General features: G+C 37.4%; 3 protein-coding genes and 1 pseudogene across 3 annotated transcripts; all 4 read right to left on the bottom strand.

Moving 5' to 3' along the window:
* Positions 1 to 1,075: 1,075 nt before the first annotated feature.
* On the bottom strand, positions 1,076 to 2,212 carry LOC136277515 (melanocyte-stimulating hormone receptor-like). Its single transcript, XM_066159807.1, has one exon. The coding sequence runs from the start codon at positions 2,131 to 2,133 to the stop codon at positions 1,186 to 1,188; it is 948 nt and encodes a 315-aa protein (XP_066015904.1). The 5' UTR covers positions 2,134 to 2,212; the 3' UTR covers positions 1,076 to 1,185.
* A 3,065-nt stretch (positions 2,213 to 5,277) lies between these two features.
* Positions 5,278 to 9,976, bottom strand: LOC131786393 (transient receptor potential cation channel subfamily V member 5-like). The gene is made up of 11 exons (XM_066159270.1): positions 9,886 to 9,976; positions 9,287 to 9,577; positions 8,916 to 8,989; positions 8,384 to 8,566; positions 7,916 to 8,089; positions 7,292 to 7,438; positions 7,005 to 7,085; positions 6,688 to 6,862; positions 6,398 to 6,458; positions 6,095 to 6,161; positions 5,278 to 5,929 (listed from the first exon to the last, which is right to left on the bottom strand). The coding sequence occupies exons 1-11, from the start codon at positions 9,889 to 9,891 to the stop codon at positions 5,881 to 5,883; spliced, it is 1,308 nt and encodes a 435-aa protein (XP_066015367.1). The 5' UTR covers positions 9,892 to 9,976; the 3' UTR covers positions 5,278 to 5,880.
* A 256-nt stretch (positions 9,977 to 10,232) lies between these two features.
* LOC136277401 (uncharacterized) lies at positions 10,233 to 12,070 on the bottom strand. The gene is made up of 4 exons (XM_066159431.1): positions 11,878 to 12,070; positions 11,321 to 11,515; positions 10,461 to 10,750; positions 10,233 to 10,320 (listed from the first exon to the last, which is right to left on the bottom strand). The coding sequence occupies exons 1-4, from the start codon at positions 12,040 to 12,042 to the stop codon at positions 10,233 to 10,235; spliced, it is 738 nt and encodes a 245-aa protein (XP_066015528.1). The 5' UTR covers positions 12,043 to 12,070.
* Positions 12,071 to 16,627: 4,557 nt separating this feature from the next.
* LOC131786548 (uncharacterized) lies at positions 16,628 to 24,455 on the bottom strand (annotated as a pseudogene).
* Between the last annotated feature and the right edge of the window lie 1,071 nt (positions 24,456 to 25,526).

The following is a 25,526-nucleotide window of genomic DNA, read 5'->3' as shown; positions in this document are numbered from 1 at the left end:
TTAAGATCACTGATCACTATACGTGTACCTCCGCCAATGTTATTTTACTGCAAAACTTGCACTTATTGCAATAAGTTATACATCGGCGAAACAGGAAGACGACACTAGGTGACCGATTCCGAGAACACCTTCGCGACGTGGAAAGAAATGACAAGGACGCATCCAAACCAGTCAGTAGACACTTTAATCTTCCTAATCATTCTATACAGCATGTGGCAGTTTGCGGCCTTTCCTTACATCTAGGCAGTTCGGAAAGCCATAAAACATTAGAACAAAAATTTATCTTCCAAATCGGCACCCTTGATCCCCACGGAATCAACGAGCGCTTTTCATTCAACTAATTTATTCCTGTTTTCTCGTCACCATATTCCCACCAATGGCGTGGCTCCACTTGCTGCATATAAACCCACACACAACCCTCAATTCCTCCAATCGCTCTTATTCTAAGTGTTTGCTCTTGAATGTCACAGGTAAAAGGCTAAGGTCTATTGCTAAACAACAGCGTGAGATAGAACTACAATTTTGTTTAAATGATAAGGTTTTATGAAAGCATAAATTAGTCTCTCTATTATGAGAATATCTAAACAGCTTTGAGCAGCGACTACATTAAGCTTCCTACTTCTTCCTATTCGTAATGGTAATAGGACTGAGTGGAGTCCAATTCGCTCTGTAATCATACGAGTGACTAACAAATTTGTTTATCGCTCATATGATTACTGACAGAATTGGACGACAAGAAGTCCTGTTACCAATTAATCATAACCGTTTCAATTTCCGAAAATAACAAATACATTTAGGAGTAATATCTCCGTTAGAGACGATGTCTAAAATAAAAAATTTCTTCATTGTAAAAATTACCAATTCTTTTTTTAGGATAAGTGGCTGTTGCTATGGTTATTGTGTTCAATTCTGTGATTGGTGGATTTGGATGAGTGGACTTAGTGTGATTGACTACTTCAACTGCCAGATCACAGGTGTCCGACTACAGCCAACTGTCCGAGTACATTGTCCGATTACAGCTCTACAGAATGATTAGCAAAAAATAAAGCAGTTAATGCACCAATCACATTTGAGGAAATTATAATGGTTATGATGAAATGACATATCCGACAGGATGCGTTATCTAATAGCATCGTCACGTTACATACTCGCTTGAAACAACTAAAAAAGAGTATAATGGAAGATCTAACCCCGTGGACAGCAAAGCGCTTGTCTGATTGTCTGCTTAACTGCTCTTCTTACTTCACTAATCTTCCAGCAGTAAAGAAAAGGATTTAAAGTCGAGTTGAAATAAACCAGGGTATTCGCTATTCCAAGAGCGACCACTAAATGCGATGAATTTCCTTTTCTATGAGCCATCACAATTCCCACCAAACTCACAGGCACATAACAAGCAAGCAACATTAACTGCACCCACAGTGCACTGTACACTGCCTTTTTGTATCGCGCCATGTTCAGTGCATTTGGTTGGCTCGGCTGTTGTTGAACATGATGTTGTACTTGAGCTTGACGATGACTAAGAACGAGGAAAATCTTTGCATATGAAGCAATCGAGATTAATAGGCAACATGGGATGACAATTCGACCGAACCAGGGCGCTATATGAGAGCCTAACGCCTCGCATAGAGTAGCGACAACGGTTACAATCCAAAGAGCAACGACAATGATATATGTGCGCTTCAAAGTTACAATTTGTCTATATCTCAGCCCCAACAACAGGGCGAGAAGTCTGTCCACGCTCATGGCTGCCAGTGTCAACAAAGATATAAAAGATAATCCATAACCTGTAATGGAGGCTGCTACCCATGCGAATCGACAAAGTCTCCACTGTTCGAAAACAACCGACATCCAAAGAGTAGCAGTGAGAGGCTGGCCTATAAGACCAACCAACAGATCACTCGTTGCCAGACAACGGTACAGGAGTTTGGACGGCGGGTGGAGGGAAGACACCTTGTGAAGTGCTACGACGATCAGGGCATTCCCAAGAAATGCTGTAAGGGAAAAGAAAATGATGACTGCTGACAGACGCAAGGAGTATTGTCGCAATTCGCCCTCCGAAGAAGAGGAACATACAAGTTCTTCAAATGTTTTCATCTGCGTTCCATCTCCCGTTGAATTTGTTGCCGCCATCATTCTGCAAACGATGTACGTTTTCCCTTACGGTTACTTGAAATTGTAACGATCGAGAGATTTTTGTTCTTAAAAGCACCTGTCTAGCTGAGATACACAAAAACACCGTGTGGGGTGTCAAAAAAGGTAAATTTGTTCCACGAATTTTCCATATGCAGGTATCAATAAGAATTGAGAGGCAAGCTTGAAGACATCCGTTACCATCATCTTTGAATAGTATGATAAAGAAAACCCTCTTTACTCGGTTAACGTTCATTGAGGATTGGTATCACTTAAGCAATTGTTTCTAGACCATGTATGCAAGACGCTTTTCTTCTTATTCATCTTTTGTTGTATCGAAGATAAGTGCCTTCACTTGAACAATTCTGTTATCATCATTTTTGAATAGTATGGCAAAGAAAAACCCTCTTTACTCGGTTAACGTTCGGTGAGGATTGATATAACTCAAGCAATTGTTTCTAGACCATACGTGCAAGAGGCTTTTCTCCTTATTCATCTTTTGTTGTATCGAAGATAAGTGTCTTCACTTCAACAATGATGTGCTTGGGATGTTTAAGGTTATCGTTCGTTGTCTTTCATATGGAAATAGATCATATCAACAACAGTTTGCACGCTAATGAAATCGAATATCTAATGATAACCGTAACTTTGTAAAGCAATACGGCCATTGAAACTCAAACGGGATTTAAGTCCATGGACGGCAAAGAGCTTGTCTGATTATCTGCTTCAGTGTTTGTCTTACTTCAACGGGTTTGACGTTGAGTTAAAGTAAACTATTGAAACTGCTATTTCCCAAAAGATAGCTACGTGTGATGAATATGTTTTGTTATAGCTGGTAACGATTTCCATAACACCATATGGCACAGAACAAACAATAAAAAATAACTGTACTTGCGTTCGGTGCGTTTAGTTGGCTTTGCTGATGTTGAACGTGATTTCGTACTCAAACGTCATGACGACCGAGAGTGTGAAAGATCTTTGCGTACGAGGCGAGTGAAAACCAGACAAGATGGTATAATTAGAATGTCATAAAAAAGGTTATACGGCGATCAAAAATGATACATAGAGCAGCAACAGCAGCTGCAATCCAAAAGGCAGTTCAAACAATATATGTGATGACTAAGGGCGCGAAAAATCTTTGTGTGCGAAGCGATTGATATCAATAAGTAAGATGGCCTGGTTACGTGAGTATACCAAATGTAATTTAAAATGAAGCTTAAAACAGCGGCATCAGATAAAACCTAAATATATGTGGGCTTCAAAGCCACAATTTGTCTGTATTTCAGCCCCAACAACAGGGCGAGAAGTCTGTCCAAACTTATGGCCGCCATCGTCATCACAGAGCTACACATAATGCATAGCTTGTTATGTAGGCTGCGTCCCTTGGGTATCGTTTGTGAATCACAAGCATCCAATAAATAGCATTGAAGGGCTGGTGCATGGCTAACAAGACCAACAACAGATCAGTTGTTGCCAGACAACGATACAAGTGTTTGGACGGTGGATGAAGATTCCCTGTGAAGGGCAACAAGGATAAGAAAATTGGCATGAAATGCTGTGATGAGAAGGAGAATGTTGACTGTTGATAAATAAATTGGTTTATATTGTAGTCCTCCAGCCAAAGAAGGGGAACATGTCTTCTCTTTTTGAAATGTTTCCGTTTGTTTTTCCTCGTCTGTTAGATTTGTTATTGCCATCATATGGCAATATAGAGTGGCTTCCTCACGGTAATTGCTAACCCAATACTCGTTAAAACTCACTTCACTGATAATTTTTTCCAGTTAGGCCTTAGTTCAGTACCAATTACTTATTTAAAATGCGTGAGCGATCCATCTCAGTGTGTATGACAAACTTCATATCTTTTGCCCGTGAAAGTGCCTTGCATTTATTGAAACCATTGAAGGGAATGTATTTCTCCTTGATAAACAACTCTCTGGAATTTCAAAACGCTAAAAATAATTCAAATACTCCTTCCCGGGTATAGGATTTTTTTTCTGAATATTATCTCTAGTTACAGAGGTTAGCGAATAGCGAATAGAGCTATGCGTGACTGAATCAGGTGGCTACCTATAATTAGGCTAATGTTGATATAGGTAAAAATTTGCCATATAAAATCAAAATTTCACAAAAATAGATGGATAGTAGGACCTCAGCCTTACTTAAAGCCCCAGAAGAGAATGATAAACCTAACAAGGCTGATTCTTTTACGTTTCGCATTGCAGTAAAATTGGAAATGAAACGATCATTCGACAGGTGTAAAGTTTTTTAAAAAGACTGTTAAGCCTATTTGCTCATGGATAACTATTGAGCCCCTTTGAAATAATCCTATTGCACTAGTAAGTTCAATCAAAAGAATCTACGGCCTCATTACTGAGGCGATTGGCTAAGCTACATTGAGTGGCAAGAGCAGTTGGAACGCCTCCCTTAAGTGGGTAGTCAACAACCCTCTATGCATTGAACATAATAAACAGATATCTTGTAATCCATGTCTGATAAGTGACTTAAAAGTCCCTTTTTCCCCTGAAAAAGTGTTGCAAAATATTAATATAAGTAACTTATCTTGTTAACACCAGGCAATATTAAGATGGGGGAGAACGGGAGATGAATATAATTGTTTAGCCAAAATTCGAAAGCAGAGCCCGCTGAGGCTTCGCTACTCATTGCGGATTATATGTTTTCTGGTATATTGGACCAAGCTTTCATGTGTGCGACAGATGATTCATTCTCCCCGAGTGATTTCAATTCTTTTTCTCTAGTGCCGTAGACTGACAACCTCTTGACCTACTATCGACGTAGTGTTTGTTAACTTGTTTAAATTGTCTTTTTTTGGTTTTGTTTTGTTTTTTCACAACAAATTCTAACATGAACCGAGACCTTTAACATTGATAACAGCAGAAGCTTTTTTTTTTAATGGTAATGTATTGAGAGGGTGTCTGTGCAAGTCACGTATTCCAATTTTACAACTCAGGACCTTTCACTGGACTTCCTACTGCATACATAAACACCACTAAGATTACAATGAAGCTCTTCATTTCAGTTTTTGAAGTCAGTAGGACTGACAGTACGACGTAGCAAATTTGCAAAATACTACTGATAAATCTTCTATTCGAAATGAAACCCAAAGAAGTCTTTCCCATAATAGTTGATTTTAGTTTATTTTCATTCAATGTACGCTAAACTCTTCAATAAAAGTATCCGTGGTAAAATGATAAATAAAAGAACTCTGTATAAACTAAATATCTCCTAATTAACCTCACATTTCATAAATAATTCTGTGGGAGAAGTCTTGTGGTTATATAAAACAAAGCAAAAACTAGTAATTTCTATAAGCTAACTCTCTCAAAGCTGACCTTCATTTTTCGTAAGCATACAATGTCACACTCAAGTTTACTGTCAAGAGTGTCGGATACAAAATGAAGCTTTTCAAACAGTTTTAAGAAAGCTCAGTGGTGTTTTCTTTTTTGTGTGTACTAAACGTTTATTTACGACCAATCGACTTGCTTAAACGCATGTTATACTACACTTGGCTTTTAGAACTGACTGGCCCCTTTACGTCCTCTCATCTTGTTTTCATTAGCCTTTCTTTTGTTTTCTTACGAATATACCACAGAAAACAAATAAGAAAAGAGGCAGATAAGGCTTAGAGCCTTCAACCAGGCTATGGCGTCAACGTTGTTGTATAAAAATTACCAGTTAAATGACTAAAGAAATCGGCGCATAAAAAGGGGACTAGGGCACACAAAGCTCCATTCATCTGATTCCAGGCCTCATCTGTTTCACCATCTTCCTCATCATATCCCTGTACAAAAAATAAAACAGAAGGTGTGAAACATGACTGCTGAAACAAAGAAGAAAGAGTACAAGGAAGTCGGTCTTTTCTAAAGTCCAGTAATGAGAGAACGAGTTCAAAACTAAAGCTGATAGCACAAAAGAGAGGAAATAAGATAAAGCAATTAATTGTTACCGAATCGCAGCAAGTTTCTCTTCCACCGACTCCCAAGGGCTGCGATCTTCACTGAATTCAAGAAGATCTACAAACAAACCAAGATCACATTTAGGAAGATAAAGAACCTTACAGCTGTTAAGGCACGAGAAAGATTACTCCTTTTCTATTATAACTGAGTATCAACTGAGCCGAAGGTCTTCTTCATCTCCCTTCGTTCAGAGAAGTACACATAGGATACAAGACTAAAAAAAACTGTTTTTCCCGATTGCTACGCATAAAAACTATCGTGAAAGTAGTCCTGGTTAAATACTTCACGCAGACCTTGGGCGAGTTTCATTTCACTGATCCAGTCTCCCTCTTTGTAATACTTCACGCGCAGATTCTGCATAAAGAAAAGATGTAAAACTAATTAAGTCTATGAGGCCACCCCTCAATGGCAGAAGAATACAACTATACCTAAGCCCCCTCCTACCCTAACGGTACGTTCTTCTCCTCACGCTCACAGTCACGTATGGCGCTAATGCACGCTGCCACTTAGCATCAATCACGAACACCGGTGCACGCTTAATGATAAAATGCTACAATTCCATTAGCGAAGAATGTTCATTTACCAGAAAAGGAAATCTCTCCATGCGTGTGAGTTGTAGAATACGATCCACATCATATTCCAGACGGGCGACTTTCTTGGCCTGTGTGTAGGTCGTACTCATTTGTGCAATGAGAATGTTGAGTAGAATCACTATCACGATCCCCATGTAGGCCATCATTAACAGAATGGAGAGCCAGCTGCAAGGAATAAATCAAATGCTCTTACGTGGTTAGTTTCACCTATTATCTTAGTGGTAATAAACTCATCTTAAGGTAAAGAGATCTGAACAAGTAAACGGAGTAAAAACATATTCGAGCTTTTAGAGAAAAATCAACTCACTTGAAATTTGAATAATCGTAAGCAATTGGTCTTTGTTCAGAGAGCGCGCGAAAGCCACTCAATAACACATCTCCGAAGTCACTAATGTAAAAAAAAATGGATTTAGCATGGACTGTAACACATAGACTGATCTGCAACACATTAACAGAAATTTCATATCACTTCAGGTGTTATCATATACACTTCATCCAACTAAAATTCGCAGATAGTGCAGAGTAAACATCAGCCAACCAAATAATTCAACACATTTATTCAGTAGCATTTAAGCAAGCAAGATTAAGACATACTTAAACTGTTGGTTTTCATCGGAGTAACAGAGCGATAAAGACAAAGCACCACAGAAGGAGAAAAAGATAACAATAAAAACCGCCATGGATCTTGTCACATCGTGCAAAATGATCTTAGCCAAGGTTTTTGTGTATAATCCGGTTGTCCTGAAAAAAAATATACACGGTTCTATTACATTAAGGACACAAGTTATGTGATACATAATGATGTTCGAATTATACTTAATAAGAATATAACAGTTTTCAACAGTCTTCTAATAAAACTTCAGGGGGGGTCGACACGTTGCCATGCGTCGGCTCCATGGAAAGCATTTGGCTGTTTTAGCCAAATTGTCCATCCTCTTTATTCTTTTAATTCTATTACTCCCGTCTGTCTCCTCTCCTAGGACGCTTTTTTAACTCTTTCTATTCTATACCTTTTTTCGTTGAGACGTTTTAAAAATTTCCAAATTTCCATCATGAAGGCGCCAAGATGGTGGGGTTGCACTAATTATAAATTAGGCTTGTTAACCAAAATCCAAACCTAATCCAACTGTGTGAGTAAGTTTCACAGATATGATTTTCTTGTTCTAATTTGCTGACATTCTCTCAAACCTATCAAACGTAGCTTATGATGCATTTTACCTTGTCAAGCAAGAAAACTTAAAGATCCTCAGGAAGTTGAACAAGAAAGCTAAAGATGCCAAAAGCCACTGGGCTTTAATTTGCGTGTACCGTAAGGGTATTATACACAGGATCAGCAAGAGGCCTGACCAGTCAAACAGGGTCATCCATTCTGTGAAGTACGACTTCCCCTCTCTAAGGGAAATCAGACAGATTAAAAGTTTGCAAAGAACACTTTTCATTAAACTAATTCATTCTTATGTTTTTAACCTTACCATGACCTAACAATTCCATCACCTCTACTCAATCTGACAAAGGGCAAACGCTCAAAGTTGGTTGTGTAATAATTAATTCCACCTCTAAACTACTACCAAGTCTTCCCTGATCTATATCAACCTACATGAACACTTGCAAATGGTAAAATGTCCTGAGCTTTGGCAAAAATGGTGTTCGAACCTGATTTTACACTCACTAGAATTGCATACTTACAATCTCATTTGATTAATTTCTTCACATATGTAAAAGACCACCATAATAAGGGTGAAAATCTCACAAAAACGACGCAGTGAATCTGCTTCACCCTCATATTGAGTGGGGTCTACTGTTGTGGAAGCACTCAGCAGAGAATATGACAAACACAGCAAGAAGATCACATACAATGCTGCTTGAAGGCTGTGTAATAAATAGCAACATTATTAATAAGAATAAATAAATTTTACATTACAAGTATACATTATGATGCTTTCATTTGTGCTTCATTTCAGCTTTTTGCAGTAACGATCTAAAGGCCATATCCAGGCATCTAAAAAAATCCATTATTTGGCAGATGGATTGGAACATGCCAGGAATCCTTACTCTAACCTCAGTCTCTATTTCTTCTCTTTAACTCCACTTTAAACCCTTCTTTTGCTCCAATACATTCCTAGCAGCTTGGATCAACACAGTCATTTCTATTTCTTTTTTTTTTTCAATAGAACAATCTTAGGTAACCCAATTTTTTTCCCTCTGGGTTTACATTCACCTGAGAAAGAAGTGTCCATAACTTTTCCATTTTGCTTTAACCAACATTCTAACCACAGGATGTTGGAGGGCCTCCTGGAAAATCACAAACCAAAGAGGAAATGTCTAAGCAAGAATATGAGTCTTCTACAACTGGAACAGCAAAACATTGTGTTGCCTTCACCAAATGCAAACATTTCAACTAGATGAGCTGGTAAACATAAGTAAAAGCCAGAATCTTGGCAAATGAGCCCAAAATCTGAGAGTGTTGCTACAACCCCTTGATATAACAAGCTAGAGAACCAAATATTTTGGATAACTCCTGCATGTATATCTCCAAACATAGGATAACCACACATAGAATAATTTCTCCTTTCAAAACCTCAACCTTACCAAATTTCTGCTCTTAGCGATGACATGTAAACAAGACTTGTCCCTCCAGTTGAAATATTTGTTTTCTGTCAGTCCTTGTCCTCCTAGCATAAAAACTTTTGGGGGCCGTCCTCCCTCATCACCATCCAAAATATGATAGTAAAAATGATAATCCAAAGGATCATCTGGTATTGTTCTCCAAACCCCTTCAATTCCAGCCCTCTCCTTATCACTATCATACTTCTCCTTGCGTTTTGGAAGGTGTGGCCAGTGAGGATTCACCATCTGGTCCAGTAATGCTACTACTGTTTTCTGTTTTTATTATCACAAGGACAGGAAAAAAAAAACATTATACCATATACCTTCAAAAAAAACTACAGCCACAAGTTTGCATCATATTTATGTATAGCATGTATATACATTTCAGTATACTGATATGCATATGAAAGGCATACAGTGTATGTATATTAGTATTAGATCATCACCTAGTCAAGTTTCTTTCTAGAGTCAAGAATTCATAAAATCCTCATCAATGGCTCTATGGTTTTTTTTTCTGTCCTGATACTTAAAAAAAAAAAAAGTATTGAACTGCTATATTAGATAACTGTAGAAATGCTTACCTTCATCTTAGGATTTTCTATAATGGACTTGAAACTGAATAAAGATGGCTGAGGATTGGTCAAATCTTCTGGTATCCAAGAAAATAAAATTTGTGCTTTAATAACCAAGGAAATACAAACTCATCAACAGAAAGTCTAGTAGCCACATGTTGCCTTTAAGTTTAAAAAAACTTGAGAAAATGAAGATCTCCCATTGTATTTTGAATTCCCTTCCCATTCCACACTTTGTGAAGGTGATAACTGTAAATTTTTATTCAATTTAACTTACCCTCCAGTTTCATTTCAAAGAAATTCAGAATGTGATCATAACTATATAATGCGAATGGTTTTAAAGTACTCAAAGTCAATTACTGAGTTCCTCCATAACATCCATCAGCCCTCTTTTCAAAGATTTTATAAGCAATCTGCACATTATGCCAGCCCTTTGATAAAAATCTTTGCCAAGCATTATCATGTTAATAACTTCCACATATCATTTCAAAATATTTTTTTGGTCTTTTAAAACCCAGCTCCACCTCAGGTGCTGGAAACTCCTGAACTGTCTGATAAAGTTACTCAGGAACGTGCATGCATACCTGTTATGACTCATTAATTGGATCAAATATGCTGCCAAATCATCATTCTGTGTTAACAAGGCTAACTCAACAGGCAACAGGCCTTGCTTTTCCCTGTAGGGTTCTCTTGTCATCACAGCTAGCAGTCCAGGACATTTCTTCACAAGTGTTTTGGTGACATGTAAGAAGCCAAGCTCAGCAGCATAATGCATCAAAGTCTTCCTTGATTTCTGTCCTCTGTCTCGAAACATCTGGTATCTGTTTCTAAAGTTCAGTTCACTTTCAAGCAGAATCTCCAAAAGCTGATTAATCTGCAAAATGAAAGTCCAAAATGGTAAAGTCACACAAAAATTGCACCATAGTAAAGTCTATGAGTCAGTAAATATTTCAGGATATATCATAACCAGGCATAACTGACCAGCCTGAATCATCTGCTCTTGGAACTGATTCATGAAATTGTACTTCAAATTATCAATAATGCATTGAGCTTAAACTGCATAATATTAAAACAGCTATTGCATAAAAGGACATGTTTCAAAATGGGTAAGATGGTTGCAATAGCTTAGTTGTTCATGTAAATATAAGTGGAAAAGGAAAAAAATAGTCCCATACCTGAAATGGAAGTATGTTATAAAAAAGTAACAATTCCGACTTTTTAACAATACATAAACTATAATTTAATGTATCTAAATCAAAACTGTATCACTGATTAGGACAAAGAGCCATAGGTCAAAAACATTTTCACACGTCAAATTAAACAGACCAAGTTAAAGGAAAAACACATGATTTAATTCCGTTATTGTCGGAGCACTGCTCTGTAGTAAGCTAATAAATTCCCCTCAAAAAATGGAATCGTTTATGAGTTGTTAAAATATACAAACCAGTTGTTCAAGGCCTGGAAGTCTATCGGGATTATCTTTGTATTTTCCAGATGCTGGCCACGTTTTTAACATCAAGAGTGCTGGATCCTCACTGTCCAGTTCCCCATTATCTTTGTATTTCTGAATCATCCTTTTAATCCGCACTTCACTCATAGCAACACTCCAAGAAAAGCCTTCACTCTGCTTTTGACGTACCTTTGATAAGAAGATCAAATTTTTGTAATTGGTTGACAGGAAAGAATCCATGGCCTTCAAGGCTCTATTTTTACATCTAACAGTAACGATGTAAGGCGTTTTTACGAGAGTAGCTGGGAGTAGAAATTGTTGGATCTCAAATATCCAATTTGCTGTCATGAAGTACTTACAGACCTTACTCTATCGGGTGGCAATCGAACTTACACAAAGGATGGTTCGCAACCCCTGGCGGAAAAAATAAAAACGAACTGCCACCATCCACAAAATGTTTAGTTTTCAGCAACAATCTTTACAGGAAACCAAAAATGGTAGAAAAACACATTAACAAAAATTTGTTTTTCTACAGCACGCAAATTTGTTACCTCAATCCAGAACTCCTCGTCCAATTCATCTTCTAAGAAATCCTTTTGATGATGACTAACTTCAGCATGACTTTCTTGATTATCTTCGTTTGTTTTCCGATTACGCTCTGTCAGCTCTAGCTCACTTTTACCCATTTCCAAATCATTTGGATTGTCACCAGCCATATCTCAGCTAGATGTTTCATGAAGTATCTCGAGCTTCACTGCTCTTCACTGAATTGAATTAGGGTGACTGAGGAAACTGACGCAATTAAGCAGAGGGGCATTTTGTTGCGCATGCGCCAAGGAAATTTGTTCGGCGCGTTCGGTGCCATTTTGATATTTTCAGCGCGCTTTTGCGGGTTTTCAACTGAGCGATCGACACCTTTCTGTGATATTTTTTGGAGAGGGATGGAAGAGTATGACAAGTTTACCACCATTTCTAACTCTGTGGATACTTGTGGAGTTTGCTGGCTCTTCGGATGAGGATATTTTAATGATCAAAGTGTGAACAAAACGCGAAAAAAGGTCGAAAACTTGAAGTTTGAGGTTTGATTTGCTGACGATCAAGATGTGCACGAGAATACAAACCTTGAGGGTTAGTCTTAAGATGTTGATGTCTTACTTCTATGAATCACGAAGTGATGTGTGGAGGCGATCGTGAGATATTCGTTACGATAATAGAAGGTAGTTTACAATTTGATCTTATTTTACTTCAACTTCGAAATAAAATTACGTTAAGTTCGAGGTAGCCCCCAAGCTTCAAATCACTTCAAATAACATCTTCTCTTCATTCTCTTTGTTGTCCCATAGGACACAAGGCTTAAAAAAATGTTCCAGCTTCAGGATTGAGTTGCTCTTTCTACAACCTTCGGCGAATTCGTTTTTGAGAGGTTGAGGTGGATTTTCTAAGTCATGGCTCACAACTGTCTTTGGCCTTTTTGCTCTCCGAGTCTGTTGTACTTGGTATGTAGGCATGTGTCTTAACAACGTTTATACTCTTGCCTCGATCATCTTCGGTTTTATCTAATTTTGTTGCTGTATTTTGGTGAGAAATTTTTTGATGGCCCTTTTGGGCTTGAAGTGCTAACTAGAGGATAAACTTCGGTAGAACTTGTTTTATCACATGGCCCCCAAATCCCTCACCACTGTCAGTTCATTGTTTATTTATTTAGCTTTCGGTCTAACCAGTTCATTTACCTCAAAAAAATGCGTGGGCTTTGTCTCATGAGTTTAAACTGGTGCCGTTTTCTTCATGTTCATGTGTTATTCGAAACGGATGGCGTCAGCTTTATTCTATCTTGTTTATTTTTCAGAAGAATACTTCTGCCATACGAAATGAATTTTGAGTCGAAGTGTACTATAAAACTCGCAGATTAAAATTATTTAACTTTCTCTGGTTCTTAAAACATGAGATGAGCGATACAACAAATGAATAATTACTCAAGGGGCTGGAACTCCTTGTTTCTTTAGAATGTGAACTACAGTATTTCTGTCATATTTAAAAACGAATTTCGGGTTAAAATGTCTTCAAACCAGTTTGACTTGTATTTCACTTTGCCAGATAAGTCTTGATCCTTCAAATTTTATTTCTTAATTGAGACTGATGATTGGAATTAACTATTATGTTCACTGCTGTTTAGGGAGATGTGAAGTGACTCCACTACATATGGTCGGTACTATTGACAGAAAGGATAGGTGTGACATTTGCTGTGGCAAGCTGGCATTCAAGAGAATGTCATTAGTACCAGAAGCTTACCACTGGTATAAATTATCAATCTTTTGTTCTCTCCACACAACTTGCCTCAACTAGCTTATGCTATATACAACTTGTTTCTATACCTTTTTTGCAACTGTAAAATTACCAATAAAGTTTTTTGAAAGTTTTGTCCAAATTTCATGGGAAAAGAATATGAGGAGTGATCAGGTGAAATATTGTCCTGTTCTTTAAGAGTATTTGAGCTTCCAGTGAGAGCTATAAAATTTCTTAAGTGACTGATTTATGATTTTTCTGCCTTAAAATTAGCACAGCCAAACCCCTGGCTTGAAAACTCTTAATTTCTGCAAATAGGCATCCAAGCCAATGCCCATTATTGCAGAATATGCAATGTCAAAGTCCCCTTTTGACTTAAGTCTCATTTCTCTAAAATCTGATAGATGTAAATCATCCATTTTCATAAAGAGATCGACAAACCTCTTCACAATGGTTTAATCTGACCTCACTAAGTCTTATTCCTGAAAAGAAAAGGCTTTTGGAAATATTTTGTTTTTTATCCTCACTATCAAATATCAGCCTTACCGGTTCTTTGGTGTTTGGCATGAGTAAGAGTCTTTCCAGACCGTCAAATTGTCACACAACTCTTGTAATTTAATAGGTTAGAGAATAAGGTTGCAAAGAGTGTATACGATTTTTTTGTGCAGTTGAAATGATAAATGATAGTGATTTTTACTGGGTAATAATTGATTTATTTAACTATTCATCTTACAACTGGAAGCCCAAACTAGTACTTGTTTTCATTCACAACTTCCCCACATCATCGATCATACCTGATGATATTTCCAAGACTAATGATTGAAAATACTTCATCTTACTCTGATAAAATCCATAATTATTCCTCCATTTCTAACCAGATGGAGCTACCATATCTCTAGCATTGCAATTTTCTTTACTCGACATTGACCTTTTTTATTTTGGTAATGGGCCCTGCCAGTTGTGATTCATGTTAAAAAAAACTTTTGAAACAAAACATAAACCTCTGTAAACTTTACATTTTTGCGAAAATTGGAGGTACACTGCACTAGCAGTACAGTGGAAGCTCTAAAAGACGCTTACAGAAAGGCGAGTACTTCAAATGATCACCGATAATTTGAGATAGCAATGACACGATAAAATTATACTATCCAATTCTTTTGTACTCTTCGACAGGCCACTTGCATCCTTCAAAAATAACGTCATCTTCATCGATCGCCCAGACAATCACGAGACAAGACTCGAACAATCTTTTGCATTCTGAAAGTAATTTCCTTCCACACAATATACTACAGTAGTGTAATACAATAATTTCAAGGATTTGCTGCTTCCATCTACGTTACAGAAGAAAAAATGAGAAGAAAGGTTGTCTCAAATACTCGAACCATTGTTTTTCCCGACATTTTACAGCTTCTTTTCTTTCGTGTTTCTCGAGCGGGAAACCGACGCAGGCGCATACCAGCGGTTTCTAGTATCAAACCAAAATTTACCGGACATGCGCAGCAAAATGCCCCTGAAGCATGGACGTAACCAGTCCGCCGCCATTTGAAAATTTTGCTAATTCCTGGGTATGAAACGAGTTACTTTCGGCCGTGGCTTCCGTAGCAGGAGATAAAATGAGGACTGGCAGGGGGAGGAGTGGGGGATAAAAAAAATGGGTTGACATAAAACTCCTGAAATCGAGAGGAGATTAAAGTAAGCACGCATGCATCCAGTCGTAACGCAATAAAAATGCCATTTTCAACTAACTACGCAGATACTCGGTCATATTATAAAAATATATAGTAGGCAAGTAGATACTTTGTAAATAATAAATAGCATTTTTCAGGCAGTTTTTGCGGTTGACTGGTAATAAATAATTGTGGCTAGTGTTGACGGAGCACCTCCTGTTACACCGAAAATTTTAACCCTAAGATCAGACACATAAATGAGAGCATCAATCTGGTTGGAGAGAGAGAGAGAGAGAGAGAGAGAGAGAGAGAGAGAGAGAGAGAGAGAGAGAGAGAGAGAGAGAGAGAGATTCTTGGGTATTCAGGTCTTTTAAAGTATTCTGAACATGGTTCTGCGTATCATAGTAGGACGAAAGGTCTGAAGCAATGACATAAACGAAGAACGACACTTTCTGCACGATGCATGAAAAAAGTGAAATTTGCACTGATTTTAGATTTTTACACATTTTGTAATTTTCGTGCGGGTTTTACAAGTTTCGACAAATCTGGGCTTCAATTGTTTGCTGCAAGAAGAGATGATAAGAGTTTACGACTTTGAATGTTTCCTTGTGTTAAATCTACCGTGACAGCAAACATAATATGATGCCGTAGAGACTTCTTAACATGCACCGTTTCGTTCTAGAACTCAATTCCAGTAGGGCCAGGATCTGTAATTAGAAAGACCGCATCTTTATTCATCGAAATATGACGCGGAATGTCTGGCATCTTTAATTATTTTTAAAAGACTATCCCTCGGGATCAAAATGTTGAAGGCGCGGCCTAAATATTTGCCGAAAAATAAAATTGTTGTCGAAGTTTGGATGAAGCAATGGCACGTGAAAATGTGATGTTTAAAAAATTTAGACGGATCGATTATTTCCCACATTTAACACATTCGAATATGGTATATATTTGCTTCTGAAAGCGCATCTCCATAATTGCGCACTGATTTAGAGGTATATAGTCAGAGCGCTTAAGTATCTTAGAGTTATTCTCCTTCAGTAAGGAATTCAGAGAGAGAGAGAGAGAAGAAGTTTATTCGAAATTTCGAGAATGAAAAAAGTTCTGCTACTGTATACTGAAAGCGACAGAGACAAAGCTGAAGATCTTCAAGATTATTTACAGATCAGGCTGCGAACTCTTGCAGACATAAGAAACGTCAGCTTCATTCTGGCCATGAAACAGAGTTTTAGGAGACAACTTCACCATAACGACTGCGTGGTGCTGATCGGGTCACGCCAGGCTTCGTCCTTCATTCAAAACAAAAAGCAAGAAACCGTCGACAACTGCGTCACTTTTGACGGCAAAGCTCTACACGAGGAGTTCGCAGAAAACAAAGAGCTCGTGAACAAACTTGTTATGGTTTTCTTCACAGAACGAACCAAGAATGACTGGATTCCAAATGGCCTCGAGGGAAAGAGGATGTTTGATCTACAAGACCAAAATATTGAAGAAGGCCCGCTGTTATACCAGCTGGAATATTGCATTAGACGAGTACTAGGAGAAACTGTGCTAGATTGGTAGAATTGAACAGTTTCACCGAATGACAAAATAGACAGGAAAAAAATCGGATCGAACTTTTTTCATACCGGCGTGGGTCAAACCTATGAAATTCCACCTGCTTTATTCCCTCAAATTTTTTTTCAAATGAATTGTTAGAATGTTTTCACTAATTTTCACTGTTGAAACACGAACAAAAGAAACACAAACGTGTTAAGTTTGACAGCTATTTATGATGTAAAAAGAAAATTGTAGTTGTTTGTGATCAAGAACTTTCTTCAAAACCAGAGGCAAAGTACAGGTGGAATACTACTTTTCTGAATACTGCGTGAGTAATTAAAAATTAAATTAGTAAAAGTTGTTGTAATGAGAGAATTACGAATTGTATAGTTAGCAAAATAATAGTAATGTATGTCTCAGCGTGGGGTTACATAGCGATGAACTATTTATGTCTGATTAATTAAAGTTAGTTAAAGCATTGCACACCTCATTTCGAGATGAAATTATTATTTAACTAGATACATATAAGAATTAAGGGCAGAAACAGATGAAGGATATCACACTTCACTAATCTATCCTGGGTAGTTACGCAAATAAACCCGCCGTGCAAATGACGAGGTCGGAGAATGGCTGAAGAAATTAAGACGGCAGTGTACAAAAACACTGGAAGAATGATACTGAAAACTTAAGAGGGCGTAGGCATGGCTTTGGCTTGTAGGTCAACTGACCTATTAGCATTACATATGCATACGCATGTCGTAGATCACTAATTATGAAAGGCCATGTCTAAACTACACCGGATAAATTTTAAAACAAGAAATTTTCGGGTCTTGCGAGAAAAGCACGCCTGGTTACGGACAACTGTTGAAATGAGACATCTACGTAGAGGAAACAAAGTTCAAAAAGCTGACTTTAAGCTGTTCAATCTTCGTACCATACCGGCTGAAGTTCCTTCGTCCGGTATGGAGCTATTTAGTAGCCTTAGGCTTTTCTCGCTTGTCGTAGAAAAATTAATCTACTTTTTCATACCCATTTTCAGTTATATTCTCTGATTTCCAGCATTGTGTAATGGTGGAAATTTCTCCTAATGATCTTAACCATAACTGTCTTAGTTCTAGCCCCCTGTAAAAATAGGCTAAAGTTTCTCAAAAATTATCAATCTACCTTTTCCTTTTAAAATATATTTAAAGACGTCTAACGTTGTTACAAAAATCTACAAGCAGGAAGAAAATCCTTAGAGAAAGGCACAGAATATTATTCCTGTTGTGGCAGTTTATTCTTGTCCAGGCCTCATCTGTTTGACCATTTTTCTCATCAGATCCCTGTCAAATGGAGCACAAAATAAGAAAAAACTTTAGGTATAAAAAGAAATTGTGTGAGTGGGGTAGGTGAGAAGGTAAAATCACAAGCGAGCATAGAGACAATTTCAATTAGTGTCGAAAGTAATCCGGGACTTTAACGACTCAGGTTTGCTTTTCTTCGCTCTCTGATTTGTCCAATAAAAACCGCAACACTCTTAACCAATCAGATGCCAAATTTACACCAGTCAGGACTTGATCACTCTCGTTTTCCCGTGCATCGGACACTTAGCTTGTTTTACTTTGAGTTTCATTGGCTCAAAGTAAAATTTAACTTTATTTCAATTGGTCACTGTCACTTCTGGTTCTCCAAAACACAATCGAATGGACTCTCTGAGCGGCTAATGAGGCCAATACAGAAATTAATACTAAGAAAAGTATTTTTTACCTGATGTCATAAAGTTTCTCTTCCACTGACTCCCAGGGATTGCGATCTTCACTGAATTCAAGCAGTTCTAAAAAAACAAAACGGATGGTATGTACTAGGAATTACAGCACCGGATTGCAAGATATGTTTAGCTTTTTCAAGTGATCATAAATTTCTACAGCTCCCCCGGGAGAAATTGAAATTGAAACGCCGAATATTAGAAGTACCTGTTCTTTCAAATAGCCCCATAGCTCTTGCCAACAAAAAGATATGCTTTTAACGTGAGAAGCCATTCTTTTCGCTTTCACAATTCTCCACGCAGATGCAACCATATTAGTTTTCCTAGCAATCTCCACTACTCAAATGAATTTCAACAAACAACACTTAAACACGACATGCCTAGTTAGGCAGTCACAATCCCAAATAATTCATTACTAACCTTTAGCGAGTTGCATTTCACTGATCCAGTCGCCTTCCTTGTAATACTTCACACGTAAATTCTGTAAAGAAAAAGAAAAAGAATTTAATTACTTCTCCCCGTTCATTATCTCATTCACTCTTGTACGCACGCGCAGCACATTTACGCGATCGCTTGTAATCTCAAACACACAAGTCGGTGTGTATTTGAAGAAAAACGCCGTCGCATTGCCTGATGGACATTTACCAGAAAAGGAAATCTCTCCATGCGTGTGAGTTGTAAAATTCGTTCCACATCATATTCCAGACGAGCGACTTTCTTGACCTGTGAGTAGGTCGTACTCATTTGTGCAACGAGAATGTTGAGCAGAATCACTGTCACTGTTCCCACGTACGCCATCATCAAAAGAACCGACAGCCAACTGCAGAAAGAAAGATTACAAACTTTAGCTAAACTACCAGAAACGAATGCATAAGTTACTTATCATCCAGTGCAGCAGGCCTAGCCAAATCCGCCCCATTCCTTAGTAACGACCTGATATCTGGTCTCCTTGAACTGGTATTTACAACCTAAGTCGATGCAGTCGTTACGTGCAAAGAGAAGCAATATCTTTAAAGAATAATGTCACCTACTTGAAAGATGAATAATTTTCCGCCATTGGATACTGCTCAGACAGCGCACGAAGTCCGCTCAACAAAACGTCTCCAAGACCACTAAAAGCAAAATCAAAATTATAAGTAGTAGGTTAGGTTTTTGCGCTTTGCACGCGTTATGTTCACCAGTAAATTTCTTTTGCAAAAGGGCGAGAATTCTTTGAATAAATACAAAATCTAACCAGCAAAGAGCAAATCAAATTAAACTAATTCCAAAGGAAATTCTCGAATATATTACTGACTTGTAAGAAACGATGGCTAAATTATTTTTGCCAGTACAACTTCATAGCTTTGTTAATGAGATATACTCAACAGAGACGCACCGAAGTTCTCGGTTCTCACTGGATCCGGAGTAACAAAGTGATAAAGTCAGGGCACCACAGAAGAAGAAAAAGAACACAATAAAAACTGCCATGGATCTTGTTACATCATGTAAAATGATCTTAGCCAAGGTTTGTGTGTACAATCCTGTAGTTCTAGGAAATATTTAATGTAATGTTAGGTTAGATTGACGAAGGGATGAGTTTTGATTCATCAGTGCTCTTTCCGAACTCAAGCAATCAATTGGGAGTTGTAGGTTACCTTGACACACATGAAAATTTGAATATTCTCATGAAGTTAAACAAGAAGGCCAAAGATGTCACCATCCACTGTGCTTTATGATCCATGTACCGTAAGGGTATTATACACAGGATCAACAGCAGACCTAACCAGTCAAACAAGGTCATCCACTCTGAGAAATAAGAGCGCCCCTCTCTGCAAGAAATCACACTATTAGTATATGTAATCGCTCCTCTTCTAGCATTCCACGCAGGTTTTTGGTATAAAAAATCATCTGAACTTCGTATCGATTGCATAAGGCATGAGACAACACAAATGAACCGTATAAGTGTTATTATGTCTTAAGAAAAATCTGACGCGCTTTAAGGTTCGTTTTTTTAAGAAAATTAACTATAAAAAACGAAAAAAAAGAAGTGTTTGGATGCTTCAGAATGGCCATTTTGTTACTCTGCTTTCTGTCCGTATTTTTGCCCTCTTCTACACCCAGGCATACTGGGTGCGTTCCTAATATGGTAAAATGGCGTAAATGTGAAATAATAATTAACAATATTTACTGGTTTCCACGTTACTGCACTCAACAATCTGATGTTAACTCAGCATTAAGTTACTTACATTCTTATCTGATTTATTTCCTCACAGATGTAAAACACAACCATAAGTAGAGTGAACCTCACAAAATCCACGCAGTGAGTGCAGTGCACCGCTGTAATGGGTGGGGTCCAGTTTGGTAGAGGCATGTAGCAGAGAATATGACATACACAGCAAAAAGATGCAAAACAATACCGCTTGGAGGCTACAGAAAAGAAAAGAAATTACAACTCCATCATTCTGTTGGAGGAAAATGGAGAAAGGGAAAGGTATAAGAAATTCAAACAAAGATATAAAGCAGTAAGATCTTGGTCACCTGTCTAATATTTTTGTAACAAACCTTTGAGAAATCAAAGGCTTAAATTTTGACAGTACCATGCATTCACAGTGTTCCAAGGAACACTATGATAAGATTGAACCACTTTGCATAGTTTTTTCACTAGCTGGTATGTGTGGAGTGGCAAAAATTAAGCTCAATTCTGTTTTTATCACTCTACATCAATACTTAACTCAACACCTATATGGATGGATATGATACAGCTATTTCTAAAATTTATGGTAAGGAGCCTCCAAACACAACTGATTTACCTAAGGAATAAGTGTCCATAACTTTTCCATTTTGTTTTAATCAACATTCTGACCACAGGATGCTGCAAAGCTTCCTAAAAGTAAAAATAAAGAACTGATCTCAGTCTAAAGCATGAATTAAGACTGATCTAAGAATCAAATTACTGCAGTTGTTGGAATCATCAACAGATAAATTTGAATGTTTCTACTGTTTCTGCATATCTTAACCCTTTAAGTCCCAGTAGTGATCAAGACAGAACTTCTCCTTACACTATCAGTACAATATCAAGCAGACAAGTAATGAGAATAAAGAAGAATATCAATTGGGAAAGTATTAGTTGATCCAATTCCAAATTCTCCAAACTAACATCATATGAATTGTATAGCAGACAGTGAGGAGAATTATTAATGAGATCTTGGGAGTTAAAGGATTAAGTGACATTACACATTTTACTTCAGCTACAATCTCTTCGCATTTACCAGTATTTTTTACTGGCATTTACCAGCATTTTATTAAAACTTACTTTGTTGTTGCTCTTTACAATGGCATGTAAACAAGACTTGTCTTTCCAGTTAAAATATTTGTTTTCTATCTGCTGGTGTCCATCTGAAGCCATAATCTTTGGGGGCCTTCCACCCTCATCTCCATCCAAAATATGGTAAGAAAAATGATAGTTCAGTGGATCATCAGAAATTGTATTCCAGACTCCCTCAATTGCCTCCCTCTCTTCTTCAGTTTCATAGTTTTCTTGTCGCTGTGGAAGATACGGCCAGTGAGGGTTCATCATCTGGTCTAACACAGCCACTACGGTTCTCTGTGAATAACACAAATCGGAACATGTTTCAATAAAAACAGTTCTATTGAACATGTAAGTTAAATGACTTCAAAGAGGTAATAATACCAAAAAAGTAATAATCAATCTGATCTTTACCACATGGTTGCATACCACAACATAATGTTTAGTATTAGTAATTTGATAATCTTATTAATAATTTCAATTATTACAAATAACAATGACAGCAATAAAGATGACAATACTAATAATGATGACAAAGATGATCATGATTATGATGATAATGTTTTCTTCCCTAGGAATATGGCAAATGTGCAGATAGAGTAATTGGCATAAGGGCTGGTTACTCCCTCATTCACCTTAATACCAGATTCACATCTCAAGAGGTTTTCTGGATAGGAAACTATCCAAATTTCCCAAGAAAGACAACTTTAAAGGGTTTAATGAGGAAGTGTGTTACTGAAAACAATGGCTTTAACTGGCTTCAGAATGATAAGCTTTGAAATACGGAGATGGAAGCACCATCCCACCCCTCAATTTTTATGACTGGCTAAAGGAAATGGTTTTTCCATTACTTTTTGACAGAAAATGGTACTTTAGAGCTGTTATGTAATGTATTATGCATCAGTATCAAACTTGAGGATCCACCAACAGCTTTTCATAGCCCAACAATTCAATTGCTTAGTGAAAAAGTAAACCTGTAGTCCCTTTGAATGTATTTACTCAAAACAAGCTCACCCTCATCTTAGGGTTCTCAATAATTGCCTTGAAACTGAAGAAGGATGGTTTAGGTTTGGTCATTTTGCCTGGTGTCCAGGAAAATAATGTAAAAAGTAATGTAAAGTTTTCAGTACTCTTTTTGATCAGGTTCTCAAACAAAGCTTTCTTAATCTGGTCATCGTCAAGAAAAAAATTTCCATTCATTTAAATAATGAAACCTAGTTCATCATTTTGTTCACATGATGGGACAAATAATAAATTGTTGGAGAGAACTTTTAAGAATTTCAATTTCCTGGCAAATTAAATTGATATCTTCGAGACCAAACTGCCCTGGCTTCCTAAATTCTACCTTGTAGAAAACAAATACATGTTTATTAACATAGTAGACATGCTTCTACATCTACCTTTCGTGTGACATAACTCTGATCAGAAATGCGGCCTCATTGTCTTTCTCTCCTTCCATTGCCAATTCCACTGGCAACATGGCTCTTTTCTTCACAGGTTCCAATTGATCATCTGTTGTCATGGTCATCAGCTGGGGATGTTTCCTCACAAGTGTTTTCGTGACGTGTAAAAAGCCAAGCTCTGCTGCATAATGCATTTGGGTCTTTCTTGTTTTGTCATATTCATCTTGAAACACTCTGTATCTGTTCCCTGAATTAAGTTCACTTTCCAAAAGAATTTCCAAAAACCGATTTATCTGCGAAACGCATAATCAAAAGCATCTTGAGTAAATGACACATTGACCTCAAATGTTCTATACTAGTTGTGTGGAGCAGGATGTATCCACTCTTCGCCAAGGTTTTTGTAGACAGCACTTCTGTGCTATGCAATGGATAAATTTTCACGAGTAGGAATTTGCTTAAAGTGAAATAGACATCATCGCAATTCATAACCTCACATGCAGTGTAATCATCTTTTGCTTAATCACCTTAATCAACTTAATACTCGCGCTTTTTGTCGACTAAAATTCTCCATATGGCTGGCTACTGAAGAAAAAAGTTCAGTCACCACTTGGTCTGCGCTTTAAGAAGTTAATTTTGAGCTTTGAAAATGAAAGATATCAACATACCAGTTGCTCAAGTCCACGAAGTTTATCGGGATTATCTTTGTACTGTTCAGATGCAGGCCACTTTTTCAACATTAAAAGTGCTGGATCCTCGCTGTCGAGTTCTCCGCTGTCCTTGTATTTCCAAATCAATTTCTCAACATGAACTTCATCCATAGCTCTATTCCATGACAACCCTTTGTTCTGCTTTTGATGGACCTTGATCATGATAAATGGATCAAGCTGGTGATAAAACAGAAGATTAAACATACGACAGAAGTACCACTAAAAAAGCTGAAAAATGAAGTCACAACGCTCGTCGTTTAACTTATATTCCAAATTCATTACCGTAAACCAGAACTCCTCGTCGAATGCATCTACAATAAAATCTTGCTCATATTCACGACAGCGATTCATTTCATGCCGGTCTCCTTGTTCGTTGCCTTTTACAGCGCGCTTTCCCTCACTCATTCCTGGATCTTTAAGCAATAGCCACATTGAAGTTATATTTATTTAATATACACCATCTTTTACGTAAATAAAGCCAAGGTTTTTGCAAGCAGGCTCTTTCCTGTTGGTCAGTACCTCAACAACAACATACGCGACACGAGCTATAACTAATTTATCCCCAGGGATTACCCGCTCCTCAGTTGACGACCGAGAGGCCACTGGGTAACAGGTTATAGGTAGACTACCAACGTAAATTTCATTGCCACGAGTCATTTTATTATATAATTTTAAAGCTTTAAGAAATATTCAATTAATCCACCAGATAAACGTTCCCTTTCTGAGAAAAATGTGACTTCTGTTTCTACCCTAACTGACCTTGAACAAGAAACAAATTCAGAGCCAAAGAATCCTTATTGCTGGCTGCAAGCCAATAACCTTAGCCTAAATGTAACGAGAACTAAGTTTATGGTCATTGGCTCTTGCCAGAAAATTCTTGTAGAGAACTATGACAATATTAGTATCAAATTACAAGACCAAGTTGTCAGGAAAGTTGATCACGTTAAATTAATAGGCGTTGTTGTCGAAGATCGGCTTTCCTGGTCGAACCATGTTGACAAAATTCTTAGAAAGGTATCTTCCGCAATAGGTGTCCTTAAACGCAGTTTCAGTTTCAGCAGTGCTTTTTAGTGGAACTCATTACCTGAGAATGTCAAAGAAATCAGATAAAAAGGCAAACTTAAAAGGCGATTTAATTGTGTATTTGTCATTTGATTCTCACTCGGCAATCTTGTAAAACAGTAAATTGATAGTTTTAAACAATTTAATTTTGTAAATATGAATAGATTGGGACAATATTTGTTTTTACAGAAGATTTGTTACCGAGTTTAAATGAAGATATTAATCTATTCTATTCCATTCCAGTAAAATAATATCTTTAATTAGCTTCGAATCAAAATTGTCAACGTTGCACAACGACTGAAGGAATATGTCACATGGTAGACAACTCTGAAAATATATGAGACGGTCAGTTCTGAAAAACGCGTAGAAGTTATTCGCCACGTGCAATATCAAAATCCAGGGTAAATATTTTGTAAAACAATTCCAAACTCCAAAAAAGAAAAAAAGAATGCTATTATTTCGAGGTGTTCGGAAATTCCGATAACGCACGATTTATGATGAATTTTCAG

This window comes from Pocillopora verrucosa, chromosome 12, assembly GCF_036669915.1.
Source record: "Pocillopora verrucosa isolate sample1 chromosome 12, ASM3666991v2, whole genome shotgun sequence".
NCBI lineage: Eukaryota > Metazoa > Cnidaria > Anthozoa > Scleractinia > Pocilloporidae > Pocillopora > Pocillopora verrucosa.
This window is presented reverse-complemented; position numbering and strand designations above follow the sequence as displayed.